General features: G+C 41.0%; 1 protein-coding gene across 2 annotated transcripts in view; it reads left to right on the top strand.

The window, feature by feature from the left end:
* The window catches only part of mtmr14 (myotubularin related protein 14), a 99,800-nt gene that overhangs the window by 1,666 nt on the left and 76,599 nt on the right, over positions 1–21,535 (top strand). The window contains exons 2-7 of one of the 2 annotated variants that reach the window (XM_086039839.1): positions 2,081–2,169; positions 3,862–4,010; positions 6,079–6,187; positions 6,552–6,627; positions 12,722–12,782; positions 12,894–13,016. In XM_086039839.1, coding sequence (XP_085895965.1) covers positions 3,862–4,010; positions 6,079–6,187; positions 6,552–6,627; positions 12,722–12,782; positions 12,894–13,016 — 518 coding nt within the window. In that variant the 5' untranslated portion in view covers positions 2,081–2,169. The remainder of the gene's footprint in view (positions 1–2,080; positions 2,170–3,861; positions 4,011–6,078; positions 6,188–6,551; positions 6,628–12,721; positions 12,783–12,893; positions 13,017–21,535) is intronic. The other variant, XM_086039838.1, reaches the window with a different exon arrangement.

The raw sequence follows: 21,535 nt of genomic DNA, 5'->3' as shown, positions 1-21,535 counted from the left end.
TGCCTCTTTGTTGATCACGGTTAGGACGGGCGAGGCATTAAACACCAGTCAGGATATTTACAGAGACTGAAGTGGGAATGAGTAGACGTGCACATTTATTTGGATGAGGAATGGACCCAGTTTTTCGACTTGCAAAGCGCCGTCCAATTTGGAAGGTAACAGCCGAAATGGTGCGTTCCAATACGGCCACACTCGGCTGTGCAGTCAGCCTCGCTGGAACTTTTCGTTCGCAGTTCGATGAGGGCTTATGTGACTCTCACGCCGCTTCACTCAGGCAGAAGGTGGCGACTGCAAGCAGGGAAGCAGGAACACTGCACGCGACAGCTTGCGAGGCGACATGAAAACACAGGCTCATCTTCACCTCCACATGCTGGGCGGACATTAAGGAGCTAATGTTGTTGTGCTAGCGCCTTTTGTTTTAACGACCTGAAGCTAGTGGTTGCTATTAGCCGTCCCATTATCCTACCTTTAGCCGGGGAGGGAAGAAGTGGACGTAAATCTCCAATCTGCCTGCTGCTGCTGCAAGCCGCCGTCTCTCTCCCTCCTAAGACTCGAGTTTAGCCTCGCTAAATATAACCAGGCGGGGTTTGTGTGCGTATTCATGCTCTTGTCCGCTTCAGCTTGTGAAAGTGGAGGAGCAATCTCCACGGTATTTTTGATTTTGTGGAGGTGATCATGATGAGATCACGTTTTATGTCAATAAATCCAAACTATTGTGCAGAACACTTTTATACTTTCACAGGTTGAAGTTGACAAGAGTAGTAATGTGCATTTGCATTTTGGTGGCGATCGGTCGCCGTTTTAGACAACAGAACTGACAAAGCGAGCAATTTTACCACACTTGCCTCCCTCCCGTGACGTAGACCGCTGAGACCGAAAAAATAACAAGCCAACCTCCAAAAGGGGACGGGCCAATTTGTCGTAAATCTAATCACAAAAAATGACCTTAAATCACTACAGAGTCTTTTGAGGTGGGCATTTTAGTACTAATGTCATTTTTACATGCAAACCTATTATATAAGTGCCAGTGTTAAGCTCACCCAAGTGTCCCTTTAAACACACCTGGGCAAAAATGATGGCTCCTTTTAACTTTTGTTGTGCAACAATTTAAAATTATCGCTACAATCAAACGATTTCTGCACCTGTCAATGAGTAGTTTCAGGTTTGAAAGGGTACCTTTTCCATACGGCATGTTTAAAGACATAGTTGGGCTGGGATGGCCATGTTTTCACTAACAAGTTCGTTTTATAGATTTTTTGAACGGGTAAATGAAAAGAGTTGTCATTTTCTATTTTATCAATAAATTTGGGAGAAATTAGGAAATAAGTGACTCCATGAATAACGCCTCTTGTTAAGAGAAAAATGGCCGCACCATTCTATCCTTGTTCGGCCGGAGTCACTGGAGGGACCGATTACAATCTCTCTATTGGAAATCATTGTACTTTCATTGCTTATAACGTCCAAAAACGGTGATCAATTGGCACCAAAATTTATGTGGACATCCCTACTAATGTCCACTTAAACATATAAAAAAGGATCAACCTCTCCGTAGCTGATTTATATGAGTATGAGGAAATGTGGAAGCGAGCAGAGCTACATAGGTTTATGGTGGGACGAGCGCACACTGCTTCTTTGCTGAAAAACAACAACAACAACAAAAAAACACTGCTTTTTTGCTGATCACAGTTAGGACGGGCTAGGCATTAAACACCAGTCAGGATATTTACAGAGACTGAAGTGGGAATGAGTAGACATGCACATTTATTTGGATGAAGAATGGCCCCAGTTTTTCGACCTACAACACGCCATCCAATTTGGAAGGTAACAGACGAAATGGTGCGTTCCAATGCGGCCACACTCGGCTGTGCAGTCAGCCTCCTCGCTGGAACTTTTTGTTCGCTGAACATTGACGCTTGCTTGATGAGGTCTTACCTCACTCTCACGCCGCTTCACTCGTGCCAAGGCTGGGTTAGCGGTGTCGGACACACTCAGCTGAAAGCACATGCTGCTTTGCGATGATGCGCACGTTCAAGACATCCCCGGTGTTTGATGAGGTCTTAGCTAACTCTCATGCTGCAAGCTGGTGGCTGCAAGCGGTGTCAGGACAACGCACGTGACTGCTTGGGAGGCAACCCCGGGACATGAAGATCGACACAGGCTGGACGGACAGTAAGGAGCTAATGTTGTTGTGCTAACGCCTTTTGTTTTAATGGCCTGAGGCTAGTTGTTGCTATTAGCCGTGCCGTTATTCTACTCTTAGCCGGGGGAGGGATAAAGATCAATACTTGCCTGCTGGCTGCCTGCTGCCCGCTCCCAGCCGCCGTCTGCCTCCTGAGTTGATGCAAGTTTAGCGTAGCTAAATGTCCGAAATATAACCTGTCGGGATTCGTGTGCACAGTCATGCTCTTGTCCGCTTCAGCTTGTGTAAGTGGAGAAGCAATCGCCACATTATTTTTGATTTTGTGGAGGTGATCATGATGAGTTCACGTTTGCTGTGAATAGATCCAAACTATTATGCAGAACACTTTTATGCTTTCACAGGTTGAAGTTGACAAGAGTAGTAATGTGCATTTGCATTTTGGTGGCGATCGGTCGCCGTTTTAGACAACAGAACTGACAAAGCGAGCAATTTTACCACACTTGCCTCCCTCCCGTGACGTAGACCGCTGAAACCGAAAAAATAACAAGCCAACCTCCAAAAGGGGACGGGCCAATTTGTCGTAAATCTAATCACAAAAAAAGCCCTTAAATCACTTACAGTCTTTTGGAGGGGGCATTTTAGTACTGATGTCATTTTTACATGCAAACCTATTATAAGTGCCAATGTTAAGCTCATCCAAGTGTCTCTTTAAGGTCATTCCACAGATCTTCAGTAGGGCTAAAAAAAATCCACGTTAGATTAATCCTATTCTGTTGTTTTTAGCAGTGTGTTTTGGGGCATTATCATGTTGAAGACCCATGCCGTGCGATGGAGACCAAGCTTTCTGTCAATATGCAACACATTTTCTCTCAAGATGCCTAGATAGTCTTGAGATTTCTATGACGCCCTTTGCCAGATGTAGCAAAGGAGCCCCAGAACATAATTGGGCATCCTCAATGTTTTTCAGTAGGGGCAGTCTTCCTTTGTTGGTATGCTTAATTTTTGCATCTGTTTGTCTCGTCTATCAAAATCTTTGTGGATTGTCAATACACATTAAATAGGCAGACTGAATGATTAGCGATGAGTTTGAAGACACATGTGATACTAATTAGAGGGCACACCTTATCTTAACATTTCCATCATTCCAAATTATTTTCAATATTTCCTCAGACTACCATCATTTTTGTCCAGGCCTGCTCCATTAGTTTTAGTTTTTGTCTTTCTTTTTTGATGATCAGTTGAACTATAATTTAAAAGAAATGTCTGATTTTCATTGGTTACATTTCTACAAATTTGTATTTATTATTACTTTTGTGTGTGTTGAGTTTTTTTTTTCAGAGACCATTATTATTTTTTCTTTTGTGAACAGGGGGGTACCAACAGTTTTGTCCACGTTTGGATGTAATACATCAAAAATTAAGTCAAGAAACCTCCAAATCTTACCTCTCAAACCTTTCCAACCAGACCAAGTTTTATACTTGTTCTAAATGCTAAATTGCGTGATTAGAAAGGCCTCAGTATGCAAATATTCATTCTTAGTTTACTGCGGATACACACGCACGTACACACACACACACACACACACACAACACTTTACTGTTGATATTTTGTTTTGACAGAATTACAGTACGTGATCTAACTAAATAACAAAACATGGTGTTGTTCAATAATAAGTTGTCAAATCCCTAATTAATCATAAGTTAACCTATCTTTACTTTCAGATGGAGTCAATAGAAACCTGCTGTTTGGAGTTATTTGCCAAAGATTACAAGTACAGTGTAATCCATAATGCCAACGGTGAAGTTTGTGGCCATTACCCACGGCGAATAGTGTTCCTGGAGTATGAATGCACAGATGTTGATCGAGACAGGTACCACTTAAATCAGACTGTGTAATATACTGTAATTTTCATATAAAAATACTGTTCAGCTTTGCTTTGCTTCTTATTTGTACACCATTCCTTTCTAACTTTTTACACCTGAGTGCAAAGGTTACTCACTGTGCACATCAAGATTGTACAAGAAGGCGAATGTTTTGTTCAAGGTGGTTATGTCATAGCATAGGTGTTTTCAATGTTTCATATTACATAAGGTCTTAATAACTGGCCTTCTTTACTCTACATGTAATGACAGCTTGCAATATTGGAACTGTTGCTTCTGGTGATTAGCAAAGACGTTTTACTGACAGTTACTGGGTTTGCCTTGGGTCATGCAACCTCTTCGCCAATGTGGCTAAACAGTATAAAAATCTCCTAGTCACCCTTGAGTGCACGTAGTTAGCCACAATGTCACGTGTTTTATGTTTTACTGCTGTCTTACCCGGATGCGCAGTACACTGTAGAGACATTGGAACCCAAATAACACAAAACTCATAAACATTTCAGGGAAGATGTAGTTTTTTCAGATTGTGGGCATAGCTTGGTGGTTTTTAGGCACAGTGCTCCACTGGAGCTGGGGGGAGCTAGAGCCCCGTCAGAAATCTGTGTAGCCCTGCTAAAGTCCATACTGCATTGTATTTTACATTTTAAGATATTTTTTAAATTATGCAATAGTGGTAGAAATGCGATTGCATCAGCTCGACCCTATTTTAGCCCCGCCCAAAAAATCCGGACAACTGAGATAATGAAAAGGAATTTGTGCCTTATCTAAACAATTCAGTAGTTAAATGGTTCTCACTAGGGATGTAACGATTTATCGAAAATTGATTTTATATCGTAATGAATGCTTAAAATATGCATCGATGTACAAAAATAAAATAATCGATTTGCAACGCCATGTTAACCATAGACGCACTCTCATGTTTCTGCTGTAAACAAGCTGCATAAGCACATTGGGTAAATTACTTGACACTAGAACTGCCAAGATTTGATTACTAACACGACAACTTCAATGATAAAAATCGTCGGCAGTTAATTTCAATAGTGCATGTGTTGTTTTTTTTTTTTTTTTAATATATCAAATTATTTGCCGTTTTGTTTTTCTCTCAAAAAAGCTTCGTATGCCACGGCCGGCATGCTTCTTTGCATCACACATGCGCAGTAGTGGTAAACCGGGTCATCCGTGACGTAAACAGAAACATTGTGGGTAATGGTGTCATGGCTCCCGTGTTAGCGTTAGCAATCGATACCTGATTTCATTTCTCACATTGGGACAATCGTTTCTGAAAGTGAGCTTTAGTTAGCATACACGGGCTACCATGCATGTCCTGTTGTGGTGCGCTAACACATTGGAGCGTCTTTTACGGATTATGGAGGCTTCAGTCAGTGAACATCGAGCAGCAACAGGACATGCTGCCTCACGGCCATTGTGGCTACGCAATGAGTGTTGCGTTTAGGAATCGGAAACCTATTTTCCACAAACTCTTAATGGCAACAACTAACAAAATACATAACATACCGACTCGTAAGAATGTTCTAATTTAGATTGCTAAAATATTATGTTCCTCCTAATCTTTAAAGTTATTTTTCCATACCACATGGAGATTAAATTATGCATATTATAGTAGCAAAACAAAACGCTTTGCATTATGGTTAAATAAAAACAAAATGAAAAACCAATACAAGTGTTTAATTAAGTTTTATTCAGCACAGTGCTTGACCTTAATTTTACTCATTTGATTTCACTCTCCCCTACATTAAAAAAAGTGGATTGGTGCCCAAAAAAGTGAAATATGTTTACAAGGTTTTTTTTTTTTGTGATTATAGGGAGTTTCATAGTGTTAGTGCAACTCATCACTACTGCTGGTAATTAGTTGACTAGCAAAATAATAGTTTGCCCAACTTTGTTGCTTAACTCATATTCCAAAAACACAATATTAATCAGAATGCTGTGTTTCAACTAGTGGGCCTGCATAGAACATAATCTTGGGAAAAAAAATGCTTGGGTTGACTTCCTCTTTAAGTAAACTAACTAATAAAACAAAATGTTTTATCTTTGTAGGTTTGAGAGCACAGTGCAGATCAGTAAGCTTCAAGATTTGGTTAGCCGGAGTAAATTGGCCCGATGCAGAGGGAGGTTCGTCTGTCCAGTCATTTTCTACAATGGCAAGGTACTGCTGTTCTATCTTTCTTTTTTGGCCTATATTTCCTCTGTAAATCACAAATCTCAACAGAGGAAGTCACAATTACACTGGCAGAAGTGAACGTGAACATTCTCACTTATGTATTATTGACAGGTCAGTTTAAACTTCATAACAGCTGAGCAAATTTGCAAACAAGCTCAGCAATGTTTTATACAGTATACTTATTATACAATATGTATATACTGTATTTTACTGTCTTGTTTCTGCTATGTACAGTTATACAATAGCTGCAAATAATCTAAATTAAGAGTCAAGAAATGCAAAACTCAAGTCTCAAGAATGAATGGTTATGCAAATTAGTCACCACTCTGCTTTTTCTCCCTCACTACAGCACATTTGTCGTTCATCCACTCTGGCGGGCTGGGGGGAACTCTATGGACGCACAGGCTATAATTACATCTTTTCTGGTACAGCACAAACACTCACAGTCACATGCAAACACAGACACTTAAATACAATCTAAATGGGGAAGGGGAAGGTTTGGCTCCAATTTGTTGCTTCAGTTTCACGTGCTTGCTGACACATCAATAGTAACCAGACATAAAGAGAAAATTGCTTCAACATGGAGTCAATTCTTCTCGAAAATAGGATGTTTTAAATACAGCGGGCCCTAGCTATTCACAGGGGCTATATACCGGGCCTACATCAAGGCTTAAAATATTTTTTTCTTTACAGAGCAGTTTTGTGACTCAATTAATACATTTGAAGAGCAAATTTCTAATTTTGTGCAGCTATTGTTTTAAAAATGTATTTACTTGCAGGTTAACCCATTAAAGCGCGAAGCCCCTCGTGAGACATCTCTCTAAAATCTACGGTCGTCTTTGGAGTCCCCCGTGAATACCCAACATTGTCGCCACCTACAAAATATTTAATATCTCAGCCCCTGTATCAGATAGAAACATAATTCCCCCCAAAATTGAGAGCTTAGACATGTGGCTTTCACACAGGCACGAGTTTATTAATCTTTACTGTTTCAATCGAATATGCAAGTGAAGCACTATTTTTAATTTAAAAAATGGAGTAGTAATTACCATGCTGTGTTCTCTTCCAAAGACCTTGAAATCGTCATTGTCTGCAAACATGTATCTTAACTAGGGGTGGGCGATCATAATATAAAATAGCAAAAATATCATATCACGATTTTTTGAAAATTAAATCCCGATGACGACTTTCGTCAGGATTCTTTTTTTTTTTTTTTCCCAATTGTTTTTATTTTACAAAAAGAACAAAAAAAACCCAATATCTGCATAAATATAAACATATATGCACACATACACAAATCAATAAACGAAACAAAGAGGGTCTCCTATAAAAAAATTTACTAAATCCAATACATTGTTAGGATCATACAGGAGACACACATTTTGGCGTCAAAGCCTCGAAAAAAACAAACACAACAGACAAACAAAACAACCTCCCAACCCCCGCTTACAAACACTCAATCTCACATACGCACGCACTTATACTTACATTGATATATTCCTGCTGCGTCCTTCAACATGGGCTCTAAGAAAAACAAACCTAATTTACAAAAGTACCTAAAAAAAAAAAAAAAATACACATGTAAAAATATACATAATTTTAACTTATTGTTAACTACTTAAAGGGCATCAAATATTTGCTTCCAAACAAAATCAAACTGTTTTTGTTTATGTTTGTCTGGTGATATAATTCTCTCAATATTTAAATAATATTTCATTAACAATTTCCATTTATTTATTCCTACAGCATTCACATTTTTCCAATTTTGTAACAATAACTTATAAACTAATGAAGATAATATTAATTGCCATCCCATAGGGTATTTTATTTGTTTCATTTTCGGTAGTAAACAAGTTTCTGGTGTTAAATACAAATAGTTGCTATCTAATATTACAGCGCCATCCCTCAATATCAAACCAGGTTTTCTGTACTTTTTCACAATACTAAAAAGAATGAATCAATCACTCTTACTGCACGTCAAACAAGCAGGAGAAGATGAATCAAACTTATGAATTTTGTCCCTACTATAGTAAATTCTTGTCATTCATTTATACTGAATCAATCGGATATTTTCATTAGTTGTGGCTGTATAAGTAAGCTGTAGACTTTCTTTCCATCTCATTTTGGCATCAAACTCTTTCAAATCCCTATCCCAACCATCATAGATTTTACTTAATAATTCTTTATTACTTTTAGCATTAAGAAACAAATTATAAAGAACACTTATGAATCTCTTTTTCTTGTTATTCCATTCCAAAAGATTCTTTATTGTTGATGGGACTTCTCAATTTAACAATTCTCTTTGATCCGTCATTATTCTGTTTTTTACGTCATTTTTTTTAATACTAATTTGCACATTTCTGACCTTTTTCCTCATGTTAAACATATAAAACATATTTAATGTGTATAAAACTCTAAAAGAAAAAAACAGACATTTTAAGTCAGCTAAGCTTTTTAAACAGGTTTTAATTTGAATAGTGACAATTTTTATCAAAATGTGCAGTACATAAAAGGTAACATAATGTAAACATAAAAACACAGCTCGTAACGCAGGTATAGTACTTTGAAGAGTCTTTTAAACCCCTAAAGTGTTGTAGTAGGGAGAGATCCAAAACAGGCAAGATATGGCTCTCGCGGAACCAGAGTTCAATACCCCTGGTATATAGAGTGGGTACGGAAAGTATTCAGACCCCTTGAAATGTTTCACTTTCTGTGTCACTGCAGCCATTCGCCAAAAATCAAAAAAGTTCATCTTATTTGTCATGAAATGTAGTTTTTTTGTAAATTTTTGTAAAAAGAAAAACTGAAATATCATTTGGCCATAAGTATTCAGTACAGCCATGAGTATTCTTGGGAAGGATGCAACAAGTTTTTCACACCTGTATTTGGGGATCCCCTGCCATTTTTCTTGCAGATCCTCTCTAGTTCTGTCAGGTTGGATGGTGAACATCGGTGCACAGCCATTTTTAGGCCTCCCCAGAGATGCTCAATCGGGTTTAGGTCAGGGCTCTGGCTGGGCCAGTCAAGAGTGGTCACTGAGATTTTCTGAAGCCATCCATCCATCCATTATCTATACCGCTTCTCCTCACAAGGGTCGCGGGGCGTGCTGGAGCCTATCCCAGCTGTCTTTGGGCAGTAGGCGGGGGACACCCTGAACTGGTTGCCAGCCAATCGCAGGGCACACAGAGACAAACATCCGCACTTTTCTGAAGCCACTCCTTGGTTATTTTAGCTGTGTGCTTCGGTCATTGTCCTGTTGAAAGTCTGAGATCCTGAGCACCCTGGAAGAGGTTTTCCTCCAGGATAACTTTGTATTTGGCTGCATTCATCTTTCCTTCAATTGCAACCAGTCGTCCTGCCCCTGCAGCTGAAAAACACCCCCACAACACTCACTGTAGGGATTGTATTGGGCAGATGATGAGCAGTGCCTGGGTTTCTCCACACATACCGCTGAGAATTAACACCAAAAAGTTCAATCTTGGTCTCATCAGACGTGAGGGTTTACTTCGCGTGGGAGTTCATCATGAGCGAAGAATATAGCTGAATGCATTTTTTACGTTTTTATAATCCGCCCCCGGCCAATAGCTTTCTGGTTGGATTCTTCTAACAATGAGAAATAGTGACTACCGCCGCCAATGGTATGGAAGGGTATTACGTCTCACACATGTGCAGAAGGTACTTTAATGGTCAGCGTCGCTGTCTGTTGTTGCGGTGTATTTTTCTAGCGTGACGTGCCGACAGCCGGCCGGATACAGGGGCTAAGCGTCTGTCACTGTTGGCCAACGTGGGATTGGTGTATCTAGGCCTGAACAACATTAGTCATGATGCTTCCAATGCACTCCCAATATACTATCGCGGTAGCGATGACGTGCACGGGCCCTATTTTTCAACATGTATAGGTGCGGCTTATATAAAGTTGTGCCTTATAGTCCGGAAAATACAGTAATTAAACACAGCTGGACTCCAATAAAGAAGCAGAACCATTTCAAGGAAGATCGGAAGAAATGGACAGCATGTGAGTTAAATATGAAGGTTTTTTGCAAAGGGTCCAAATAATTTTGACCATATGATATTTCAATTTTTCTTTTTTCTTAAGTTAGCAAAAATGTCTACATTTCTAATTTTTTTCTGTCAAGATGGGATGCTGAATGTACATTAATGAGAATTAAAATTGAACTTTTTTGATTTTGGCAAATGGCTGCAATGACACAAACAGTCGAAAATCCCAAGGGGTCTTAAATACTTTCCGTACCCACTGTACTTAACCACACCTTTGTGACCCAATTATGTTGTTGTGAACGTCTTATTTAGTAAGTTTACACCTGTGTTTGTTGCATAAACTGTTCTTTATATTAATTTATGCTTCATTTGCCTTTACCTTAGCAGAGCTGGGAATTGCCTATTTTCCGTCTACATATTTTATCAACCCACGTGGTCCCAGTCGGTCCGAGTCAGTCAAATGACATCAAGAACGGACTTAACCTGTACCACGTCACACGCAGATGCCGCACTCCTGACACGCGGCTGAGTAATAAAAAAATAAAACAGTGTTGTGAACCTTACGGTACCTTGCAGTCCGACAGACGCAATGACATGTGCCCCATCTTGTTTTTATCTCTCTGATCACCACGCTTTGCGCGTGTGTGTGTCTGTTGTTTTTGCTTTATATATTTTTTTCTTTGTTTGGCGGTGTGTCTGATTGGCCGTCGCCAGACGAGGGATGGGCTGGGACCACGTGGTCGATTAAAGGGACACTGGGATGATCTTGACGTTGACTTATATAATAGGTTTGCATGTAAAAAGGACATCAGTACCAAAATGACCCCCCCAAAAGACTCTTTAGTGATTTAAGGTCTTTTTTGGGGCGTGGCTTATGTTATGTTTTCGGTCTCAGCGATCTACGTCACGGGAGGAAGGTAATATTGCCCGCTTTGACAGTTCTGTTGTCTGAAACGGCGACCGATCGCCACCGAAATGCAAATGCACGTTACTACTCTTGTCCACTTCAACCTGTGAAAGTATAAAAGTGTTCTTCACAATAGTTTGGATTCATAAACATAAAACAAAATCAAAAATACCGTGCCGATTGCTCCTCCACTTTAACGAGCTGAAGCGGACAAGAGCATGAATGCGCACACGAACCCCAACTGGTTATATTTCGGAGTTTAGCTACACTAAACTCATGTCAACTGTCAGGAGGGAGACCGCAGCAGCAGCAGCAGCAGACAAATTGGAGCTTTACGCCCCCATCTTCCCTCCCCGGCTAAAGGTAGGATTGGGACGGCTAATAGCAACAACTAGCTTCAGGCCGTTAAAACAAAAGGCGTTAGCACAACAACAATAGCTCCTTACTGTCTGCCCAGCATGTGGAGGTGAAGATGAGCCTGTGTCTTCATGTTGCCTCACAAGCAGTCGCATGCGGTGTCCCTGCTTGCTTGCTTGCTTGCAGCCGCTACCTTCTGCCTGAGTGAAGCGTCGTGAGAGTGATGAAAGCCCTCATTGAACAGCGAACAAAAAGTTCCAGCGAGGCTGACTCCACAACCGAGTGTGGCTGCATTGGAACGTGCCATTTTGGCTGTTACCTTCCAAATTGGATGGTGCGTTGTAGGTCGAGAAACTGGGGCCATTCCTCAATAAATGTGCACGTCTACTCATTCCCATTTCAGTCTCTGTAAATATCCTGACTAGTGTTTAATGCCTCGCCTGTCCTAACTGTGATCAGCAAAGAAGCATTTTTGTTTTTTTTAAGCAAAGAAGCAGTGTGCGCTCATCCCAGCCTAAATCTATGTAGCTCTGCTGACTTCCACATTTCCTCATCCTCATATAAATCAGCCATGGAGAGGTTAATCCTTTTGATATGTTGAACTGGGCATTGGTAGAGATGTCCACATAAATTTTGGTGCCAATTGATCGCCGTTTTTGGACGTTATAAGCAATAAAAGTACAATGATTTCCAATGGAGAGTTTGGAATCGGTTCCTCGCGTGACTCCGGCCAAACAAGGATAGAACGGTAGGGGGCGCGGCCATTGTCCTTATTAAGAAGGGGCATTATTCCTGGAGTTACTTATTTACTAATTTAGCCAAAATGAATGGATAAAATAGAAGATGGCAACTTTTTTCATTTTCCTCATCAAAAAATCTATAAAATGAACTTGTTAGTGAAAACATGGCCATCTCGGCCCCACCATCCCTTTAAATATGCAGGATGGACCGCGTTGGCAGTTAGGCGATGCCCAGCTCTGTACCTTAGTATCCTATGATGCATAATAGACCTGACATTGTTTGTTGTAATAAAAATTCATTGTTGAAAAATACAACAGAAAAGGACGTTGAAAAAAAATCATAAATCACACCACAATTTTGAGGAAAATAAAATCGCCATCATACAGTTCATGGAAATTCTTTATTAGAGCGCCCTCAGCTCTAAGGTTAAGTGTTGTTGTGATTTTGGATTCCTGGCATTATTTTAAGTGTTGGAAATATGCCTCATGCAGTGTGAATGTATGTGTACTTTGTAGGGGGCAGTGATGATACATGGACAGACTCAGAGGAGGTTCCAGAGGATGACTGTGCAGTCAGGTAATCAAACACAGTGTTATTAAAGGAAACATAAAATGTCACGCTTTGGGCTTGTATCACTCGTACAAAATTGTTGAGCTTCTGTACTTTTGTTTTTCCTCATCTACTCAGGAATAGGGACTCACAGCTTTTTGACAAGGTCAGAGGCCACGACATTAAGCTCCTCCGATACCTGTCAGTTCGCTACATCTGCGACCTTATGGTGGAGAACAAGAAGGTTAAGTTTGGCCTGAAGTAAGAAACAATGTGCTACGTACTATATACTTGTCAAACAATTAGTGGATAGTTTTAAAGCAGTGGCGGAGCTAGACTTTTATCCCTGGTGTGTGTGTGTGGGGGGGGGGTCCAGGAGTTGGCCAAGGCCATCTCAGGGGGTCTGCAAAACAAAAAGCGAGCGAGAAGGTCCCCAGCATGCCAAACAAAGAGATAGTTGACGCAGAGGCTTTGTAGATAACCACACACACTCATACAAGGTGTGTTATTGGTTCCTGGCACGAGATCGATTAATGAGAGCATGAGTGGATTTATCCTGTGAGCTAATTGGCTACGCATTATTGCAGCCTCACCCAGCATCTTCCCTTGTTGTATCCCGCCAGTCTCGCATACTGTATCTTAGTATCTTATCTTATTAAAGACAACAACTAGGTTGTTACTGTTAGGTTACTATATAGGGTTTTATAACTAGAGAATGCAATTTCTGGAGAAATTGCGTGTGAAGGCGAAGGAAGCTGAATGAAAACTGCAAAATACGTTGGAATGTAGTTGAATGATACTGAATGAAGTTGAATGATACTGAATGATACTGAATGAAGTTGAATGATACTGAATTAAGTGGAATGAAGTTGAATGATACTGAATTAAGTGGAATGAAGTTGAATGAAAATAAATGAATTGAAATGAAGTAGAATTAATTGGAATGAAGTTGATTTGAATGAAGTTGAATGAGACTGAATGAAGTTGAATGATACTGAATGAAGTTGAATGAGACTGAATGAAGTTGAATGATACTGAATGAAGTTGAATGATAAGAAAAGAGGAAGTAAGGAAAAAATAAAAGAAGGAAGTCAGGAAAAAAAGAAGGCAAACAAGGATGGAATGGCCGGGGATCAAACCCACAACCTCTGGTTGGGAAACAACCACTCTACCACTGAGCAATGCCACTCCCAATGTGAGAATGTGAGTTGAATGAGCTGAATGTTGTCAATTTGAATGGTGAATTTTTGTGTTTTTTCTTAAGCGTGAATGTGTGGAATGTAGGAATTTTGGGGGTGTTGAAAAGCTGAATGTGAGCTGAATGACTTGAATGACTTGAATTTGTGGAAATTGGAATGGTGTAAGTGCGAAAAGTTAAATCTGCCAATGGAAATGAATGGAGAATAGTGGAATTTTTGGGTTTTTTTTAATTGTGAATGAGTTGAATGTGCGGAATGTAGGAATTTTGTGGGTGTTGAAAAGCTGAATGTGAGCTGAATGAGTTGAATGACTTGAATTTGTGGAAATTGGAATGTTGTAAATGCGAAAAGTTGAGTCTGCCAACGGAAATGAAAGGTGAATAGTTGAATTTTTTTTTAAGTGTGAATGAGTTGCACTATGTGTGGGAAGAAGGGATTTTAGGGGTGTTGAAAAGCTGAATGTTAGTTTAATGACTTGAATTTGTGGAAATTGGAATGTAAATGTGAAAAGTTGAATTTTCCAATGGAAAAAGAATGGTTAATAGTGGAATTTTTGTGTTTTTTATATGGTTGAATAAGTTGAATTTTTGGGAAGTAGGAATTTGTGGGTGTGTTGAAAAGCTTTACCAATGTGAGTTGAATGAGTTGAATCTTATGAATACGAAATTGGAATGGTGGAAATGGGAAATGGTGAATATGCCATTGGAAATGAATGGGGTTTTTTTGGGGGGTGAAAAACGGGCCGTGAATTTTCGGAATACATTGAAGTTGGAATGGCGAGAATCGGTTGTAAAATGTAGAAATAGAATAACGCCAAAAAAGTGAGAGGAATAAAATAGAAGAACTAGAGAATGCAATTTCTGGAGAAATTGCGTGTGTAGGCGAAGACGCTGTATAAAAGCTGCGCAATGCTTTGCAATGGTACTGAATTAAGTTGAATGAAGTTGAATGACCTCGAACGATATAAAAAAATGCTGAAGGGAAGCAAGAAAAGAGGAAGCAAGGAAACAATGAAAGAAGGAAGTCAGGAAAAAGAAATTGAAACAAGGATGGAACGGCCGGGGATTGAGCACACAACCTCCTGTTTGGGAAACGACCACTCTACCACTGAGCCATGAAGCCACCAGTATTGGAATGTAAGTTTATGCAATTTCTGGAGAAATTGTGTGTGAAGGCGAAGGAAGCTGAAAAGAAACTGCGGAATGCGTTGGAATAAAGTTGAATAAAGTGGAAAAAAGGTGAATGATACGAATAAAATTGAATGATACTGAATGAAGTTGAATACAGTGGAATGAAGTTGAAAAAAGTGCAATAAGGTTGAATGATACTGAATAAAGTTGAATAAAGTGGGATGAAGTTGAATAAACTCTACGAAAAATTGTGGAATGTTTTGGAATGAGGGGGAATCGATTCAATGCTGCCTGCACACAACTCAGCGTGTGTACTACAAGACCATGAAGGACCTAACTGAAAGGCTGTAAAACTGAAATGTTGAATGTCGAAGTGGGACTGAATGGCAAATGTTATGGTTTTTTTAAGGTTGAATAATTTGAATTTTTGGGAAGTATGAATTGCAGGTGTGTTGAAAAGCTGAACCAATGTGAGTAAAATGAAGTTTAATAATACTGAATAAAGTGGAATTTAGTTGAATGAAGTTGAATGATCTCGAATGATGTACAATCTCCTGGATTGAGGACATAAAAAAAAGAAGGGGAGCAAGAAAAGAGGAAGTAAGGCAACACTTAACTCCCAGGTCACTTCCAGGTGATTTGGGTCACTTCTGGTTAATTTCCGGGTCATTTGGGTCACTTCCGGTTAATTTTCGGGTCTTCCGGTCACTTCCGGTTCATTTCTGGGTAATTTGGGTCACTTCCGGGTCATTTGGGTAATTTCCGGTTCATTTCTGGGTCATTTGGGTCACTTCCGGTTCATTACAGGGTAATTTGGGTCACTTCCGGTCCATTTCCGGGTCATTTGGGTCACTTTCGGTTCTTTTTTGGGTCACTTCCGGTTAATTTCCGGGTCATTTGGGTCACTTCCGGTACATTTCTGGGTCATTTGGGTCACTTCCGGTCCATTTCCTTGCCATTTAGGTTAATTCAGGTCAATTTCGGGGTCATTTGGGTCACTTCCGGTCCATTTCCGGGTCATTTGGGTTACTTCCTGTTGATTTTGGGTCCTCCCCCAAGATGGCCCCGCATTGGGGAGACCTCAGGGTAAGTATCCCCAATCTACCTAATGTCCCTGCCCAAGATGGCCACCGCACTGGGGAGACCTCGGGATGAGTATCCCCAGTGTAGCTAATGTCCCTGCCTAAGATGGCCGCTGCACTGGGGAGACCTCGGAGTGAGTATCCCCAGTCTAGCTAATGTTCCTTCCCAAGTTGGCTGCCTCTTTGGGGAGACCTCGGGGTGAGTATCCCCAGTCTAGCAAATGTCCCTTCCCAAGATGGCCGCCGCATTGTGGATTCCTCGGGGTGAGTATCCCCAGTCTAGGTAATGTCACTGTCCAAGATGGCCGCCGCACTGGGGAGTCCTCGGGGCGAGTATCCCCAGTCTAGCTAATGTCCCTGTCCAAGATGGCCGCCACACTGGGGAAACCTCGGTGTGAGTATCCCCAGTCTAACTAATGTCCCTGTCCAAGATGGCCGCCGCATTGGGGAGACCTCGAGGTGAGTATCCCCAGTTTAGCAAATTCCCCTGTCCAAGATGGTCGCCTCACTGGGGAGACCTCGGGGTGAGTATCCCCAGTCTAGCTAATGTCCCTTTCCAAGATGACCGCCGCCCTGGGGAGCCCTTGGGGTGAGTATCACCAGTCTAGGTAATGTCACTGTCCAAGATGGCCGCCGCACTGGGGAGTCCTCGGGGCAAGTATCTCCAGTCTAGGTAATGTCACTGTCCAAGATGTGGATTTCTCGGGGTGAGTATCCCCAGTCTAGCTAATGTCCCTGTCCAAGATGGCTGCTGCACTGGGGAGACCTCGGGGTAAGTATCCCCAGTCTAGCTGTCCCTGCCCAAGATGGCCGCCGCACTGGGGAGACCTCAAGATGAGTATCCCCAGTGTAGCTAATGTCCCTTCCCAAGATGGCCGCCGCACTGTGGATTCCTCGGGGTGAGTATCCCCAGTCTAGGTAATGTCCCTGTCCAAGATGGCCGCCGCACTGGGGAGACCTCGGATTGAGTATCTCCAGTCGAGCTAATGTCCCTGTCCAAGATGGCCGCCGCACTGGGGCGACCTCGGGGTGAGTATGCCCAGTCTAGCTAATGTCCCTGCCCAAGATGACCGCCGCACTGGCGAGACCTCGGGGTGAGTATCCCCAGTCTAATTAATATCCCTGTCTAAGATGGCCGCTGCATTGGGGAGACCTCGGGGTGAGTATCCCCAGTTTAGCTAATGTCCCTGGCCAAGATGGCCGCCCCACTGGGGAGACCTTGGGGTGAGTATCCCCATTCTAGCTAATGTCCCTGTCCAAGATGGCCCCCGCACTGGGGAAACAAAGGGGCAATAACTGGAAATGAATGGTGAATACTTGAATTTTTGTGGTTTTTTTAACTGTGAATGAGTTGAATGTTTGGAAAGTAGGAATTTTGGCTGTGTTGAAAAGCTGAATGTGAGTTGAATGACTTGAATTTGTGGAAATTGGGAAGGTGCAAATGTGAAAAGTTGAATGTTCCAATGGAAATGAATGGTGAATAGTTGCATTTTTGTGGGTTTTTTAATGGTGAATGAGTGGAAAGTGTAGGAAGTAAGAATTTTGGGGGTGTTGAAAAGCTGAATGTAAGCTGAATGACTTGAATTTGTGGAAATCGTAATGGTGTAAAAGCGAAAAGTTAAATCTGCCAACTCTGTGTGAGTTGAATGTGTGGGAAGTGGGAATTTTCGGGGTGTTGAAAAGGTGAATGTAAGTTGAATGAGTTGAATGACGAATTTGTGGAAATTGGGAAGGTGTAAATGTGAAAAGTTAAATTGTCCCAATGCACATTGAATGGTGAATAGTTGAATTTTTGTGGGTTTTTTAATGGTGAATGAGTAGAAAGTGTGGGAAGTAAGAATTTTGGGGGTGTTGAAAAGCTGAATGTGAGCTGAATGACTTGAATTTGTGGAAATCGGAATGGTGTAAAAGCGAAAAGTTAAATCTGCCAATGGAATTGAATGGTGGATAGTTGAATTTTTGTCGTTTTTTTTAAGGGTGAATGAGTTGAATTTGTGGGAAATAGGAATTTTGGGGGTGTTGAAAAGCTGAATGTGAGTTGAATGAGTTGAATGACTTGAATTTGTGGAAATTGGGAAGGTGTAAATGTGAAAAGTTGAATGTGCCAATGGAAATGAATGGTGAATTGTTGATTTTTTTGTGGTTTTCTTAAGAATGAATGAGTTGAATGTGTGGAAAGTAGGAATTTGGGGGTGTTGATAAACTGAATGTGAGCTGAATGAGTTGAATGACTTGAATTTGTGGAAATTGGAATGGTGTAATTTTTGAAAAGTTAAATCTGCCAATGGAAATGAATGAATGAATGTTTTTTTAAGGATGAATGAGTTGAACGTGTGGGAAATAGGAATTTTGGGTGTGTTTAAAAGCTTGACCAATATGAGTTGAATGAGATGAATGTTGGGAATTTCAAATTGGAATGATGTAAATGTGAATTGTTGAATATGGCAATGGGAATGAATGGTGGAATTTAGCATTTTTTTTACGGGTGAATAAGTTGAATTTTGGGCAAATAGGAATTGTGGGTGTGTTGAATAGCTTTACCAATGTCAGTTGAATGAGTTGAATCTTGTGAATTTTAAATTGGAATGGTGGCAATGGGAAATGTTGAAAATGCCATTGGAAATGTTTTTTTGGGGGGTGAAAAACGGGGAATTTCAGGGGAACCGTAATTTTTATCGGCGAAAAAAAAGGAATCCAAGCTGGCGTGAATTTTTGGAATATACACTATTGAAGTTGGAATGGGGAGAATCAGCTGAAAAATGTGGAAGTAGAAGAACGCCAAAAAAGTGCGAGGAATAAAATAGGAGAAGAATAATAAAGTTGAATGATGTAGAATAACATATGTGTGAAGGCCTTTGGGCAGTCGGTCCCTGGGCCGGACCGGTCGGACCCTCCGGCCCGGCCAGATGCCCATTTTTGGGGCGGAGGGGTGGGGGTGGGGGCGACACATTTTTAACAATGGCTGGACTAAGCATGGCCGGAAGTGGATTTTAGTCCGGCCCACTAATCGGCCCTCATGCGTTTGACGTGGTCGCGAGGCGGCCAAATTTCATCTCAGCCTAATCGGTGAAGGGCTTCTTTTTAGGCTTTTTTCTACTCCCGCGTCGGCGCGAGCGACAACTGCTGTTATAGGTTTTGTGGTATTTCACACCCCCCTCTTGTAATGGAAAGCCCCAGTTGCAGGTGGGAGGCGCGGGTTATGTGATGTGACAATAAGGAAATACAAACACGCTTGAACGCATGTTGCTGTCCCACGTCTCTTCTTACACAAACAACTGCTGCATTGATTCACAAGAAGACGCATTGGTGGGTCTGTAACACATGCCACCCATACATCAGGAATTGTTGCTGCTCTGATCGGTCCATTATGTCACATGTTGCGATGAGATACAGTTTCCCACACCGAGACGGATGTACCACGCAGCTCGTTGCTGCTGCTGCAAAGTAAACAAGCTACTCACCCACGTTCCCCCTTACACGCCACCTTCCAGATCATTTTCGCAATAAAATTAAATGCATCGTCTAGTCATCTCGGGCCCTTTGTGGTTGCAGCAGGCTTTTATTTTGAAGGTGAAGGAGGGGAAGTGTGGAAAATGAATAAGTAACTTGTTGACTCGACTTCTGGCCTTATGTTGGACCCAAATAATTATACAATATGACAAATCCAACCCCGGGGCTCGCAATGGAAGTCAGCACACGCAGTACGCAGCACACGCGAGAGTAGGAAGAAGCCTAAAAAGCCCTTCACCGGGTAGGCTGAGATGAAATTTGGCCGCCTCGCGACCATGTCACACGCATGAGGGCCGATTAGTAGTAAAGTACTAGTGGTGCATTTTGAAGCGTGTCCACAGCGGGTTTGAATAGTAAATTAGGCAGCTAATGATCCTTAAAAAGCCTCTGCTGTTAGCGTCTCTCCCGCAGCAATGTCAATCACGGACGCTTTTTTTCTTTCTTTTTTTTTTTTTTTTTCGGGCGGAACGGGGCGGGGGCCGACAATGTTTCTAAATATGGCCGGACGGTCGCGGCCTGACCGGCAAAAAAGGGTCCCATCTCTGGGTGCACTATTTGAAGTTTTAAACGTTACGCAGGATGGGTATATTCAGGTGGTACTTGATGTACGAGTGACCCAACAACGAATTATTAATATACTTATTTTACATGTCTTGGGACTTACTGGGCTAGCCTGGGATCTTGGGGATTGTATCTCGTGCCATGTCGTGGAAATGTGTGTTGGTACGTCAAAAAAAAGTCCTTAGATCTTTGTATATTTGAATTTTCAGGAAAGGAAAATTCCATGAATCCTTGAAAACTCAAATTTAATTAAATATAACTTGAAAGTACAGTGAGAAAAGAAATGACAAAGAACTTCGGTAAAATAAGAATATATTATGAAGATGTGCTGATGTGATTAAAATAGTAGCAACTGAAGAAAACAATAAAAACAAATACTGGGTGTTCCTGCACGTTTTATCCTCTTTTTGGCAGTGTGGTGCCATGCATAGATGGAGTACACACTGAGAATGAGGACAGAAGAAGTTGTGATTGAACTCTATTAATATAACTTGTTTTTCATGGATGGGAGACATTTGTGCCTTTGAGTAGTATTATCTTCCCATTTGTGTGTGAATATTCGTTATTTGAAGGACTGTCACTCCTGAAGTTGATGCTAATTTCCTGTTATCATTTGAATGGGATCCTCCGTTGACTTTACCATTAGCGCTACCGATGTTTTAAAATCGAAGCATGTTTTGTATTTAAATAAACAATTTGTGTGATTCTTTTTGTTGTGTGTTTCGTTTTGCAGTAAACTCCAACTAGGGTATCATTAAACAGCTTAAAGCACACTCGGAGACGACAGAATCATACTGTTGTCAACGCTACATGCTTGCTATGCAAGCAACATGGTGCATTCAGGGTACTTTCATAACGTTGGGAACTTGTAAACGCACCGTGCTGTTCAGCACATTAATTGTTTTTATTCGATTAACGTTTTAAAGATCAAAACAAGTCAAAATCGAAATCACGATTTAAAGTTCGATTAATCATCCAGCCCTATCCTGTACCACACTCTTTTCCACCACTGATCTCAAAACTACGGAGGATTAGAACTGCCAATGTGGAGTAAACTGGGCTATGTCGTTCGGATGTACTGCAAAGTCATTCAAGCATACTGCAAAGTCATTTGAACATATTGGTAAAGTCGTTGTTTGAACGTATTGGTAAAATGTAGTCTAATTTCTAAATACTAGTGCTGTCAAGCAATTAAAATATTTAATCATAGTTAATCGCATTTTTCATCGTTAACTCATAGTTAATCACATTTTTTATTTATTGTAAAAAAAATCCCTTGATTTTTCTGTCCCATTATT

This window comes from Filicampus tigris, chromosome 9, assembly GCF_054856515.1.
Source record: "Filicampus tigris isolate MCC_2025a chromosome 9, RoL_Ftig_1.0, whole genome shotgun sequence".
NCBI classification, from domain to species: Eukaryota; Metazoa; Chordata; class Actinopteri; order Syngnathiformes; family Syngnathidae; genus Filicampus; species Filicampus tigris.
Note: the sequence above shows the minus strand (reverse complement) of the source record. Positions and strands in the feature narration are given on the sequence as shown.